A 15,901-nucleotide genomic window follows, 5' to 3' on the forward strand; every position below is an offset into this window, starting at 1 on the left:
TTCTGGTCAAGCTTTCAGTTATTTAACTGTATTTGAAAGAGTATAGTTCTGAAATCCAAAATATAACCTGAACGAAGTAGCTGCAAGCATGTACAACAAATGGTACAAAGTGTTTAGAGTGTTTTTCTATTTTATTATAATTCATAGGTATATAAAGGGACTGAGCAAAGTCCGATTCCCAGTGAAGAAGAAACTGAAGATGAGGAGGAAGAGTCAGCACAAGATACTGCTGTCAGCGAGAAGAGGTAATATACATGTATAATATATAAAAACAATTATATATATATTTACTATACTATCCTTCTATCATCCAGTAAGTGGAGATGTGTGTGTGTGTGTACTGATCTTACACAATTTGCAGCCAGATCACAGCCTCCATTGAGGTCTTTGGCACCCGGGTAAATGGGCCAACAAACATATTGGACATGTCCTATTTTTGGCCTGATTTGAGTCGACGAACATGTGAATGTAGCCTCAGAAAAGCAGCTGTTTTATTCTTTTGTAATTTGAAAAGTATTGGAGTATATGAGCAAAACATTTAGGCATTGCTCCAGAGCTTGCTCTATTGGTGTTGAAGGAGATTGTGTTGTGTACACACTGAAGATTAAAATTAGAGAACAACAATTTACTAAATGGCAAGGTCATTGTGTAGTCCTATGTGACTATATCCTAAAATGAGTAAAATAGCAGTACTTTAAGCTTATTTTATAAATTGTTTATATTATAAAGTACATAATAAAAATGTAAATGAGATAATTGAAAAAGAACACTGATCCAAATTAGAAAACACTTTCAGAATCCTGCAAGTTATTGGTGTTAATCTGGCACCTGGTGCTAACTTCCTAAAATATCTGACAAACCCTATTTAACTGGCAGCCTGACTTTCCATTTTTCACTGACTTTCCAAAAATGTTGTACCGTTCAAAAGTGACTTAAACCCTCCAGCAACAATTTGTTTAGATAAAGGCAAAGGGACCACCCTATCGGCTTTAGCTAGAGAAGTTGGTCATTCCAATTTTTTTCTAGAATATTGCATCTTTACAAAATCACATTAAAGTCCCACATGAAGGCTGGTCGCCCTTGAAAGACAAATGCAAGAGGAGGACACAATAATTCAGAGTATTCCATGGGTAATCGTTTCAACATTGCAGCTGGAATCAAAAGTAGCATGTTGTGTGGGTAGAGAAGTGGTCCACAGTTTTAAACCAAGTTTAATTTATTTGGAGCTAATGGGAAATGTTATGTTCATTGACAGACTGGGGAAAGACTGAACCCAAACTGTGTGAAGAAGTCAGTGAGAGGTGGTTGAGGAAGTGTCATGGTTTGGGGAATGTTTTCTGCAGCAGGAGTTGAACCTCTCATACAGCTACATGAGTAAATGCAGGGGTGTGTCAGAACCTCTTTTAACAACACATAGTTCCTTCCTTTCCTCAATCAGCCAGAAATTTTCATCCAGGACAATGCCCCCCTGTCACACAGCAAAACGGGAAAAGCAGTTCCTTGAAACAGAAAACATTGAAACAATGAAATTCCCAGCTCAACATCCTGATCTAAACCCAATACAAAACCTCTGGAAAATTCTTTGTGACAAAGTTACAAAACCGACAACAGTCACAGAGATTGGAAGAAGGGTGAACCAAAATCCCATCAGTGTGAGAGCCTAGTGATGTCCTGTGGCCGCAGATTTGCTTAAGTCATTCACAGTAAAGGCCTGCGCATTTCCTGCTGATTGGTGACTGGTGCAAGCTTCAGGAAATTTAGCTATAATCTTACTCTGTTCTACTGCCCTTATTTTATATGGTCCTTAGAATCCAAAATGTCTTACAATCCATATTTATTTTAAGATGCATAATTTATTAACCTCAGTGTTTAATGGCCCTCAGCTTGTTTTATAGCCCAGAGCTGAATTCACATTTCTGCTGGTTGTCATTGTAAAGCATCAACAAGCTTGTCATCAGACACACTCCTAGACTTTTATCTAAATTCTTACAGTTCAGTCATATGCTTACTTTTTCTTATATCAGATCTAAACCTACCTGATATACAAATAAACAGGACCAGCTCGGTAGATATTCTGAGGACTCCAGTATTATTAAGGACATATATATATATATATATATATATGTGTGTCTGTAAGACACACATGCTCTGTTTTTTAGTTTATTTGCAGTAGTCAATTGGTGAATTGTCGAATTCTATAGTTTTAATTCTTAGCAAATGTCTTTTGATTTTTAATTTCAATTTTAACAGACCTGCAGAAGATACAATATCTCAGATGAGCACTTCTAAGAAAACCCAAGAGGTAGGAGATATGGAATTATAGTGACAGACTTGGCGTTTGTATTCAGCTTTTGTAATTAATAAAATTCTACTGTGATCATATTTCTGCATATTTTTCTCCCATAAAAGATGAGTGCTGCAGAAGCATTGGCCACAATGGGGACCGTCCCTTCTGGGTTCCGAACATCAACTTTATCACAGCACTTGGAGAATGGTAGGAATAATGTGATTCTTCTCTAGTAGTTCATCTTGGTGAAGAATAATTTCATGATCTGATAATACCATTCGAAATTAGGCTTAGTCTAAGGCAAGTTCTCTGTGTTAATGTTCCATAGGAGATCAATGCAAAGCTGGGAGATACCTTCAGCCTGAACTCACCTCATCACAGCTGGGTTTTAAGGATCTATTGTGGGAATCAGAAAAAGAAGGGGTAAGTTTTAAAATAGGTGACTGTTATGGCATATGTTAGTGACATTGGATCATGAACTAGGCAAGCTTTGGTTATGTTAGACCGGGCAGAAATGCATCCGACACCATGGAGAGGAGGAGGGTTGACCTCTCCCCTCTCCATTGAGATACACGGCGCGCTTACATGGGGGAAAGATTGGACATGTCCTATCTTTTCCCGTGTACGGTGCGGTGCCACACACGTGTTTCACCGTGCCGCTCCGTGCGCCCATTGCTGGCCTATGGGGGGGACGTATGTACAGCCGCAAACTTGTGGCCGTATATACGTCCCCCAACGGTCGCATGAATGGGAATGTGGTGCCTGGGAATGCCCCATGGCCAAAACTCTGAATGTAAAGAAAGCTGGAGTATGGAAATTACGCTTTATGAGTGCATGATGAAAAAATCTTAGTGCAAAAACACTGCAAACTAAATGCTTTTTATTTTATTACTGAACCATTGTGTGGGGCCCTCCTGTTGTACTTGTAGATTCTGCCTCTGCCTGCACGGGTGTCTGTATTTTTGACATTGTGGAGCTGTAAGATGATACCTCTCCCTGGGGCTAGCATTCAGATTCTCAGCAGACATGTGCGACTCTGTCTATTTGATGGCAGTAAGGTAAGCATTTCTAATAAGGTAAGCATTGGTATACATACCAATAAACTAGAACTGGAAAATAAACTTAAATATCTGTTAGTAGATACTGGAGATTTGATTTATTTGAGGAAGTTACATCATTACATATTAAAACATAGGACATAGAAGTATTTTCTTTTCTACAGGATCCCCAGTGATCACAGGAAAGTTACCTAGTCTGAGCCCAGGGTGATAGTGATGTGGTAGTTCACGTATTTGGGACTGACAGGATAACCATATAAAGCATCCCATATAAAATAATGTAGTAGTGATCATTCATACTCACTACTACAGGAGCTACAACCCCACCCAATAGACACATATACCATATAATGTGGCTGTGGTTAAACATGGTAGTAATGCTGATGAATCTCTATAAGTTTCATTTAAGCTATTGTTATTTATGGTATATTTTTACATATCCAAAATATATGTCATAAGCAAGGCCGATTCTAGCATTTTTTTCTGCCTGAGGTGAAAATTGAAGATGCTACCTTACACACTAGTAGTCAGTGACACAGACATTAGTGACATCTAGTATCTAGTACCTTACAGGTGATGAACTTCTCCGTCAGGAAGAGGACTGCTTTACAATCTCTTCCAGCCATGGTTTATCTCTGCTGAATTCACAGTCAAATTAACACCCAGCTAATTTAACACCCCCTAATTTATTTCTAATAGTCTCCATATACATACTCACAAAGTAAGTTATATACAGTACTCCATATACGGTCACCAGTTTGAATAAAATCTAACCCCTATATACAGATCCCCATAAACACTGTACAGAGCCATGCCTTCCCAGCGAATACAGCCACCGCCCCCCCCCCAATATGACAGCTTCCCCCAAAGTATGCACAGACCTCCACCCCAAGTATGCACAGACCGGCAAAGCCCCCCCCCCCCAAGTATGCACGGCCACCTCCCCAGTATGCACAGCCACCCCCCAAGTATGGCGTTCCCGTCACTTCTCCCGCCTAATGCTCGGCATGTGATGACCCCCAGTGCAACAGAGCAACGTTGCCAAACAGGCCTGGAGTCTTTATAAAAAATAGCAGAAGCAGAATGAGTGGCATTCATATTTCTAGCTGTGGAGCAAGTGATCAAACACTTATTGGGTTGAATAGTTGAAAGTAAATCCTCAAAGTATATGTTACACAGACCCTGTCTAATAGTTTCAATATCATGATCTGATTACAAAAAATGCAATACAAAAAATGAGTTTTACCATGATTATTATGCATTTGAATATTCTATATAATTCAGAATTTTTATACCCTTTAGGTCTTAAGCAATATTCATACTGTGAGGGCTACGTGGCTACCTAAAAACTACAGGACATGGACATTTTCTCCCAGGGTAAGTGTACTATATGTTTTCTATAGAAGTGTATTGTCAATTCAACAAACCATACTGGAGATAAAACATAGTGACTTTCCATAATATATCACGATAGTTGCCATTGATGTTTGTGTTTGTGTCTCAGTCTCCTCTACTTCACTCCATCCCCCTCCCTCTCCTGCCTGCTCAAGGCACATGACATTAAGAGGGGTGGAAGGAGCTGGATGAATGTGGAGGAGAGGAGACTGAGACACAGGCTGCTGGACCCCCTCCTCCCAGGACTCCTCAGGTAATGTGAAATAAAGTTTCATAAAGTAGTGGCAATATTCAGAATTCTGACAAAGACATTTTTAAAATCAGCATTCCTGGTGACAGGTTCACTTTAACTTTACATACAGCGTTCAACATCTAGTGGGAGAGTACGATTCAGCAATCTTTCTCAGGTTCTACAGCGCCACCCAAAGTACACAATGATCAAGTCAATGAAATTCAAAGCATCTGTTGTTACTATACAGTTCATATATATGGTTGACGTGGTTTACAAGTTCTCACAGTTAAAAAGTTTCAAAAAATAAATAAGATTTCTCTTTTTGTCCAAAAAGGGGCGTGGTCTTCGTAAAGGGGGTAGGGTCGGAAGGGAAATAGTCCATGCGGCAAAAAAATAAGGAGGGTTAGCCACATTGGGGGAGATTCATTAATGTGTCTCAGGCTCCAACAGTGCAGAGATGGGCACCACTGGTATTATTGTGATAATGAATCCGGACTGACAAGTTCTACTTTTAGACCTGCTTTTAGCTTGTCTAAACTGTCACCACATTTTGGTGTAACCGCCATGATTTTTTGAGGCACGAGCTAATTTCCATATAACCACGCCCCTTTCTCCAAAACAACACCCCCTTTTGAGAGGCCACGCCTGCTTTATCGGACTATTTAGAAATAATGGTCTAATAGCCTAAATGTGACGGAAGCCGTTTTAGACATTTGTGCTGTTGAAAGACATAATTTTAGGGCACAGATGCAATCATGAATTCCCCCCCCATTGTGTCGCACATGTTAGACCAGCTAAAAGCAGGTATAAAAGCAGAACTTGACAGTCTTAAACTGCAACAGATTCCTCATCACATTGATTAATCTGTCACAGCACGAGACTAGTGTTGTCGAACTCTGCACACATTAAAAAAATGTATAATCTCACTTTGAATGCACTGTTTAAACTGCGATCCATCAGATTATCAGAGAAGAGACATCTTCTTTGTGTGCACTGTATGGGAGACATTATAGTAGCTAGTCTTCACCTACTGTTTGAGGCATGATATACTGTAGATCTGCTGCGCACATTCACTTTAACACACTCAGTTCTGTTACACACATTCACATGAACACACTCATCTCTGTTACACACATTCACATGAACACACTCAGTTCTGTTACACACAATCACATGAACACACTCAGCTCTGTTACACACATTCACATGAACACACTCAGTTCTGTTACACACATTCACATAAACACACTCAGCTCTGTTACACACATTCACATGAACACACTCAGCTCTGTTACACACATTCACATGAACACACTCAGCTCTTTTACACACATTCACATGAACACACTCAGTTCTGTTACACACATTCACATGAACACACTCAGCTCTGTTACACACATTCACATGAACACACTCAGCGCTGTTACACACATTCACATGAACACACTCAGCTCTGTTACACACATTCACATGAACACACTCAGCTCTGTTACACACATTCACATGAACACACTCAGTTCTGTTACACACATTCACATGAACACACTCAGCTCTGTTACACACATTCACATGAACACACTCATCTCTGTTACACACATTCACATGAACACACTCAGCTCTGTTACACACATTCACATGAACACACTCAGCTCTGTTACACACATTCACATGAACACACTCAGCTCTGTTAAACACATTCACATGAACACACATTCACATGAACAAACTCATCCCTACTACACACATTCACATGAACACAACTAAATCTGCTACACACATTCACATGAACACCCCTCTGCCACACACATACACTTACCTCTTCTTCATACCCATTCCCAGTTGCAACTTGTTCTCTGGCTCTTTCCTGACATATAAATGGCAGCAATGCTGTTCACAGTTCCAACTTGCCCAAATCTCTGGCTCTATACCCGCACAACCACAAGTTTGATACAATCTAAAATGTTTTTTTCCTTGGCATGACACAAAAAAACATGTTTCCAGTGTATGTTTCTGTGTATGAAGTGACACTACCTCTGCAGCCTCTGAAAGTGACGCTTCTATGTGACTCTTCTTCTTATTTTCACAAGACTTTGGAGGATCATTTTTCTTTCAGTAAACATGGAGAGATTTCACATAAAAGAGGGAATTCTAGAAAGGAAATTACAAAACATGCCCGATGGAGCTTAATGGGGTAAATTACGTGACAGTGACCCTCATATGAATTAAGATGTGCCATTTCTTAGTAACTGTTCTTCTACTAATACTGTTTGATTTATGTCAGTATATAAATATATATATTGTTTGCTCTGAGTTATATGGAGTAAAATATGTAGTCTACCAGAACTACGGATATCCTGTATGGACTTTCTCTCGAAATCTATACTCCCAGACGAAGGACATCAGTTGTGAGCTATATGCGAATGCATGCTATATGGACATTTCAACCACCAAGCAGGGGAAGGGTGGGGGAGGGGTTTTGGGATGTTCTTGGTTTACTGTTTATGCTGTTCAAATGGAAAAAATGGAAAACTATTGTTTGGTTTTCAATAAAAACTTTATTTGATTCAAAGAAAAAGATGTGCCATTTCTATTTGTTTAGGTCACAGGTATTCTGCCAAGTGTGCTGGATGGAGACTGTTTTGCGAGGTCTAGCAGTCAGTCCCCTGACATAGGCATCCTCTTTGAAGTTGGTGTTACCTATATTCGGAACGTAAGTGATCACATTTAATTGAAAATATTGCTAATGGTGTTCTGTAACACTTCACTGGTGTTATGTAATACTTTAATATTACACTCATTATAATTTTATGTGTCTCTAAACATTTTGATGATTGCTATGTATAGATTTTAGTGTCTTCCCAGCCAATGAAGCAACTCAAACACTGTAGATGTCTTCCTGTTAGGATGCTTGTGTAAGATATCTAATACCTAACCAATCCCTATGGCCCCCCTCTAATACAAAAACATAGGTACATCATATGTAGATACTCTAACAGTAAATCACAGTGCCGTACATCACAGGCTGAGTCCTCTTCATACATGGTGGGTGTTTTCTGTATTATGCAGAAAACACCCACGATAACAACTGTGATCTGTGCTGGCACTTCCATTTATCTGCTGCAGGAAAGGCAGTCCCCTTCCCCCACCTGACCTGTCATTTAGCATTATTCGACCAACTTTAGTTCAAGTGCACAAGGGGGCCTAAAAACTGTAAAAAAGAAACCTAATCATGATGTTCAAATCACAACCAGTTTCCTAGAACTAAAATAAAAATAAACAAGCATAATCATATACATGTTGGGTATTGCTGTGTCACAAAATGGATAATATCTCTCAAAATGTGAAAACTATTTTTCTTGGCGGTGAATCCCATAAGGAAAAATAATGCCGAAATGTCCAAATTGGCACTTTTTTGCAATTTTGCAACACATAAAATAAAGTGATCAAAAGGTTGTAACCATAGTCTCCAAAATAAACATATAGTAACCATAAAAACGTCAGAACATCAGGCAAAACTTTAAACAGGCCCTTACACCCAAGTATGAAAAAGTGATTGGTGCTAGAAATTGGCAAAACATTTTTTTTTTTTTTTTTACAAAAGATTGAAATTTTAAAAAATATATTAAAACATAATAAAAGAATTACGAGGAGGTGTCTTTTAGAGAACACAGTGGCAACCATAAAATCAGGACCCACAAGACAAATGGCGCATATGCGTTTTTTTTTTTATATTTTCACCGCATTTGGAATTTTTGCTGCTTTCCAGTTCACAGCATGGGATATAAAATGCTGCCTCTAAGAAATGCAATTTTTCCATGGAAAACAAGCCCTCTTAGAGCTCTGTACAAGGAAAAATAACAAAAAGTTATCACATTTGCAAAAAAGGGGAGGGAAAAAATACTTAGATGAAGTTGGCAGTAAGGGGTTAAAATAAATCCATAGCAGCCTACAGTAATTTGTTTACTTCCTGGGACATTGGCAATATGCAAAAATACTTGTGAATATAAAGCTAAATTACTTAGGTAAAATGAGAGTTGATTTTGTTCCAATTCTACTTTACAGTCAACAGGAGAGAGGGGAGAGTTAAGCTGTGGTTGGACTTTTCTAAAACTCTTTGATGCGAATGGAATTCCAATACCGACCAGGTGGGTTAATAATAATTATAATTCCATTATTTATATAGCACACACAGATTACGCAGCGCTGCACAGAGCTTGTCAAATCGTTCCCTGTCCCCAATGTCACAATCTAATCAACCTACCAGTATGTTTTGGAGTATGGGTGGAAACCGGAGGACCTGGAATAAACCCACACAAACACGGAGAGAACATAGAAACTCTTTGCAGATGTTGACCCTGGGACTTGAACCCAGGTCCCCAGTGATGCAAGGCTGTAATGCTAACCACTAAGCCACCGCGCGTTGGTTGAAGAGATTACACCAAAAGCAACTATTGGGAACTAGCCTCGTATTTATTAAACAGTTCTTATTTGTGTAGGTTACATGCTAGACTTTGCCTCCTAAGATGCACAAGGGTCTTAAGATTATCATAGTATATAGGGTTGGAAAAAGATTGGAAATGTCCATCAAGTCCAACCATTAAGTATTAAACAAATGTTTTTCCCATTACCGGTGATATGTTCCTCTCCAGAAAGGCATCCAGGCCTCTCTTGAACATGTACATAGAGTCCACCATAACAACCTCCTGCGGCAGAGAATTCCCTGTGCCTGCTCCAGTTTTGTGTTGCGGCTGCACTGGGACCTATAAGAAAAAATATGCACCTAAAGGGGCTGTTACTGCTTACTCAGAGTTTCCACCACATTTATAACATTTATAACTGATGTGCGGCACAATTCTGTCTGCACCACAATTCTGCAGCATTAACAAAGTGCACCAAAACAATGGTGCACACTTCTTGAGCAGAGCAGGAGCGCCAGATTACTGAAGACTTGATGCCTTCACAGGCAAACTGCACACAGTACAAGCGGCACAAGTGTTGATAAATGTGGGCCTATGTCTTTGTAATTATGATTATCATTAGTAAATAGATGGACTATGTTTTTTCTTGGCCTTTATTAACAAATGGCATGAATTTAGTATTCGCTGTCCCACCACAATAAGACAGCGTTATGACGTCTGAAATCAGTCATGTAGGCAGTCAATCTGTTATTCTTTCTGGAACAGGTCTGTGAACTTAGATTGACTAATCTGCTACCCACATTAATCCGCATTTCCAGCCAAGCAATAATCACTATTTAGGGTTGAGCAGTTACATCCCCTGCCCAGCGCAAAGGGGCCCACCGCACTTGGTTTTGTTATCTGTGTTTTGTTAGGCTGGAATGGTTAATTGATGCAGTGTCTGGAAGTCAGACCCTCAATAATCATTAATCATCGTTCATCAATCAAATTTTTGGAAGACCCCTTTAAAGGGATTTTCTGGGGAAAACAAAACTTTCCCTTGTTGCAGGGATGTCTATGTTATAACAGATAGAGCCAGGCTTATTTCTCCTGGCGCCTTCAGTTCTTCTCACTAGTCCATGTTGTTGTGGCAGATGACTTCCATGCTTAGGCTACATTCACACACATGTATGGGGAACGTATATACAGCCGACGTATATATACGGCCGATATACGTCCCCCATACACTTCTATGAGCTCACGGCCCTATACGGGAGCGGTACGGTGCGGCACCGTACCGCTCCGTGGCACGGGAAAAGATAGGACATGTCCTATCTTTTCCCGTATTACGGCGCCGTGCACTGTTTCTCCCTATGGAGAGGGGCGGGGGTGAGCAGCGCTCATCCCCTGCTCCTCTCCGCAGCGCCGATGTATGCCCGTACTACGGTACGGCGGGCATACATCGTGTGAATGTAGCCTTAGTGGTAGTTGGTGACGTAGCCTTGTGGTGCCTCTGGGGAAGAATTAAGAGGGGTGGGTATAACTCCATCTGTTATGTTACAGCCATAACTGATTTGGTCTCCATCTATAACCCCATGAAATGAAATAAAAAACCCAGCATGATAAGCCAGGGATACTTACCCATTGTTCCATGCACTGTGACTGTGGTAATATTTTTATATTTGTTGTCCATGGCCTCCTCCCTTCTAAGATCAACTTTTACCAGAGCCCCTCAATGCTCCAGCTTTACGGTCTGTTACACTGTCACCCCTTCCTCTCTGCTCCCTCATACTTCCTCCCAATCTGTAGCTTGTGAAATTACAGCATGACTTGGCTCTGTTGGCACCACTAGAGCCCTTTGTGCTCATTAGCATAATTTTAAAAGTTAATCTTAGAAGGAAGAAGGCCATGGATAAAACAAATATAAGAGGAAGGGCTTCTTGGGTAGTTACTAGAGACTCTCCATGCATCTATGCTGTAGTTTCACAGGCTGCAGAGGGGAAGGGGGAGATGGTGTAATAGCCAGTGAAGGAGCACAGAGGGGCTCTGGTAATGGCACCATCATTGGCATAATATTAAAAATTGATTTTAGAAGGAAGGAGGCCATGGGTAACAAATATAAGATTACCACAGTTACAGTGCCTGGGTCTATTGTTCCTTTTTTCCAGTTTTATAACCAATTTTAAGACTACGGTCCAGCATATTGTGACATTAGAGTGCCTGGATCTATGAGTAAGTGTCCAAGGTTTACCAGGCTTGTTGGTAGATTTCCTTTAAGTTTGTCCTTACTTGTCAATATACAAAGAAAGTTTAAGTAACCCGTGTTTTATTACGTTTGCTCTTTAATATTGTTGTTAAGTGCAAAGTATTTTGTTAGAAATCATTAGTAACAAAAACAGAGGTGTAAAAAAGGTGATTATTAGATGGGACAATATAATGAATGGGAACAAGTTATACTTAAACAATTATAGAAGGCGTCCAGGAACATGATGTAATGTGACCATTGGAAAGTCATTGGAGATTTCTGAAGGTGCTGCTCAGAATATTTATGACCTGTAATCCCGAAGTCATATAATTTTATATGATTGTAAAGTAGAATATACAGGAAATTCTAAGAAGCTCATTGTCTGTAAGCTAAGTGAAAGCTCTCTCCATGTCTGGCTACTTATTCATTACCGGTGATGCCCTGCCTATTCTGTACAGTAGATCCGTACTCTATAACCATTATGTTTTATGATTGTTTAACAACCCATTAAATGTCCTGGAGGAATGTGCTGGATATGAGTGGTGTCTGATCATAGTAGTGTGGTGACCATAGGCTTGCAGAAGTTTGGAAAAGTTGAAATTTGTTCAACTGGAATTACATATCCCTAGTCATTCTGTTGTCTTCCCCTCTCCCCCAACATTGCATATCTGAGCTGCTGATTCATGATGTGCACTGTGATAGATGTACAGTGTTATATACATATTATACTTAACAATGTGCAGAATAATATGTATATAATGGGGCACATGCTCCATTCTTTAGTGTATCAGGTCAGTAACTCGGGACCCCCTGACATTGCGGGCCCCATAACAGCTGCTATGGCTGCTGTAGTTACACTCCTACACCCAACCTATACATTGCATTCTGTATTGCTAGTTTATGTTTACTTGAAGATCAAAAAAAATGGTATGGATTTGGTTTTAGATTTTCTTCTCCCATTGATTTAACTGGGAGTTAAGTGTAGATTCTGAAGATAGTAGACAGTTATTGAAGCATATGTGGGGTAGATTTTGGGGCTGATTCTTCTGCATCAAAATCTTCTTGTGTGAACATTCCCTTAGTTTTCTCTGCCAGTCTATTTAGGTTTGTAGACCTTCAAGCCAATGGATGAAATATGAAGCATTTATCTTTGCATAAACCTGCACAGGGGGTGTTTCTTTATGCAGATGACAGCACCACATAAGATCTAGAAATGTGATGAACCATGAGTTGTTAGAAATGTGAAAGCTAATATAGTTGCTACAAAGAGAGTATAGTTTTTGGTTTAAGAGATATGTGTAAGAGATATGGTTTAAGAATTCTGCATAGATGTTTCTCTTAATTTTCTCTATAGGACATATGAATTGACATTAAATGGAGGAACTCCATATGAACGAGGAGTAGAAGTTGATCCATCTATTTCACGACGGGGTAAGTGATGACGGTATTACCAGAACTTTTCATACAAGTCTCTATACATGAATATTATTGAAAAGCTTTGGTTTTATTTAAAATGTGCTGTCAATGGAAGACATCTAAAGAGAATTTTTTTTTACTACTTCTCCATGAATTCACCATATAATAATAAAAGGGGATTCAAATTTGCAGAAACTAGTCCTATAGGTGTGTTCCCTGCTGACAATATATAAATAACCAAATATTTTACTCCCTAGCAACTAGTGGCGTCTTCCATCAGATGATAACACAGAGAAGACAACCCCGGTTACTAGTGAAAATAAGATCACTGAATAGGAGACGAAGAGAAATGTTGAAGTAAGTGCGTGAGTAGTGCACAGTAGGGTCCTTTATTATAGACGCCCCAGTGTTTGTTTATATACACTAGCACACAGTAGGCATGCATACTACATAGGGCTACATTCACACGGCAACTTCACAAAGTTCCATCTATTTTATATGTAGAGGTATTATTAAGGTTTTGCAAGTAATAATTGCAGGTGGGTGCTCACCTCAAATGGTTGTGTAATAGCCACAACTAACTGATTTCATTTTATTAGCCAACAGCTGCACCAAGTTTTCAATACTGCATGCATAGCATGCTGCCTGGAAGATGTGTTGTGCTTATTCTGGGTTCATGTGAAGACATTACAATAAATCCAAACTTAATGGTTTTTGTTAGCCTACATAGCTAATATTCATTATACTCGCTATATTAGTCCAAAAATCAGAAGCTAGGGAAAATGTAAAACAACATGTCCTGTTCACCCGCTTAACACTAGGTAGTCCGCCTCCTTCTGAACCAATGAGAGAGTCTGGGTGAAGAATGAGAATGAGACATTGAACCAGATTTATCTCAGATAGATTTAGGCATACTGATAACAGGCGTACAATCCCTGAAATAGGTGCAGTTCATGGAGCATGGGTATGATTTTCAGGGGAAAAAAAACCCTGAGGTTCTAGGTGCTTCTAGAATCCAGGATGTAGCTCATACATCCTTGGCCATAGACCACCAGAAAAATGTAGTAGCGAAGCAGCACTCCTTAAAAACGTATTTCTTTATTCTACCAATTCTCAAGCTTCATAATGCCTTCATAGAGAGGGTGAAACATCGCTTTTTTATGATGGTGGAATAAAGAAATACTTTTTTAAGGAGTGCTGCTTCGCTACTGTATTTTTCTGGTGATATTTGATGCCTCTTGATCAGCAGCTTTTGAAGACTAGCACCCGTTACTGATCTACACAAGTGCTGCTCCAATTTTCTCGCTTCTTTTCTACATTCTTGGCCACAGAGGTGCCATCCTGTGAGGACGTATGAGATATGTCCTTGGCAGGAAAATAGAGCCAGTGGCACATGCACCATTTTGGCAAGGATCATGGAGTTATTGGGCGTCATAAACATGTTAAGTATTGCTGCATCCCAAAAGTCCAGATCTATCAAAATATTAATATAATTTAACCTGTTGGTGAACCCTGTAATGGAAAACATTACCTGGAAAGGGTTTTACAGTTTCCAAAATTAGGTCATTGGCTTGTTCTGCAAAAAAACACAGCCCCGTACAATGTAGTATGAAAAAGTTATTGCCGTCAGAATATGGCAAAATTGTGAAGGTTTTAATTTTTTAAAGTCTATTAAAACACAGGCGTTTATATCCATATGGTTGTACTGATCCAAGTTAAAATCTGACTTTCCTTTTATATCAACACAAGAAGGTTTTACATGTTTGGGAATTGAAATGGGTTCCTCAATAGATATCACAATTAAATTAAATAATAGTTAGTTGCTGCCAAGCATTGAAGAAAACACCAATAGGCTGTAAGGAATATCTTTGAAGCTGCTTCAAAAATAGAATTTGTTAAAACATTTTTATTACCAATTATTCTTTATGTTTTCCCTTGTATTCCCTTGGCCTGGCCTAGGAAGATTATTTCCAGCATATAACAATGTTTGAACCGTTGGTGTCATCAAATAAAACATTGAGAATAGCTAGAAATATAGTACAGATATAGTTACAGACAGACCCTCTGACCTCTGGTGAAGCTTTCTGAATGCTTTACTATAGTCCTAGGCTGCAATGATCAGCTGTAAGGTGTCTGTAATGAAGATTTATTGATAATCCTTGGTCTCATTACAGCAAAAAATGTTTAAACTCCAATTGTCACTGGGGCCAAAATTTTTTTTGTCTGGATCTACAATTATAAAATATACAGTTTCGACTTGCATACAAATTCATCTTAAGAACAAACCTCCGGACCCTATCTTGTACATAACCCAGGGACTGCCTGTATACACTTCAAGAGATTGGGGAGCAGCAGGCTGACCAAACATTGAGGCATATAGTTAAGCCTGTTTATTAGACCCAGTTAAAAGTGATATGAGAAGAGACAAGGAATGAGAACTGGGTATCCATTGAAGAGAATATTTCAGTAAATTCAGTAAAAGATTTGTTGTTAGAAATTTGGTTAGGTTCAGATGAGCCCTTCCCATGTGTTATAAGTTTGCTATCGCTATATGCATGGATATAGGATAAGTGCTTTTATTGGGTAACTGTCTGCATTGATGGATAATAACTAGAGATGAGCGAACACTAAAATGCTCGAGTGCTCGTTATTCGAGACAACCTTTTGCCGATGCTCGAGTGCTCGTTTCGAATAACGAGCCCCATTGAAGTCAATGGGAGACTCAAGCATTTTTTTTTTTAAACAAATTTTTTATTGAGTTTAAGCATAGTTAATACATACATCTGTGCATAGCTCCTGTACAGACGCCATATCCTGAATTCTTACAACATATAGGGTAGGCTAAGGGTGGGGGTAGGGTAAACATAACCA

At 39.3% G+C, this 15,901-nt stretch overlaps 1 protein-coding gene across 2 annotated transcripts in view; it reads left to right on the forward strand.

Moving 5' to 3' along the window:
- Window positions 1-15,901, forward strand: part of NPHP1 (nephrocystin 1) — a 56,265-nt gene that overhangs the window by 19,615 nt on the left and 20,749 nt on the right. For both annotated transcript variants that reach the window (XM_072140717.1, XM_072140718.1), the window contains exons 8-17: window positions 148-245; window positions 2,251-2,302; window positions 2,410-2,494; window positions 2,616-2,710; window positions 3,217-3,345; window positions 4,648-4,722; window positions 7,572-7,682; window positions 9,035-9,117; window positions 12,969-13,045; window positions 13,288-13,387. In XM_072140717.1, coding sequence (XP_071996818.1) covers window positions 148-245; window positions 2,251-2,302; window positions 2,410-2,494; window positions 2,616-2,710; window positions 3,217-3,345; window positions 4,648-4,722; window positions 7,572-7,682; window positions 9,035-9,117; window positions 12,969-13,045; window positions 13,288-13,387 — 905 coding nt within the window. The remainder of the gene's footprint in view (window positions 1-147; window positions 246-2,250; window positions 2,303-2,409; window positions 2,495-2,615; window positions 2,711-3,216; window positions 3,346-4,647; window positions 4,723-7,571; window positions 7,683-9,034; window positions 9,118-12,968; window positions 13,046-13,287; window positions 13,388-15,901) is intronic.

The sequence above is a fragment of the Engystomops pustulosus genome, chromosome 3 (assembly GCF_040894005.1).
Source record: "Engystomops pustulosus chromosome 3, aEngPut4.maternal, whole genome shotgun sequence".
Lineage (NCBI taxonomy): Eukaryota > Metazoa > Chordata > Amphibia > Anura > Leptodactylidae > Engystomops > Engystomops pustulosus.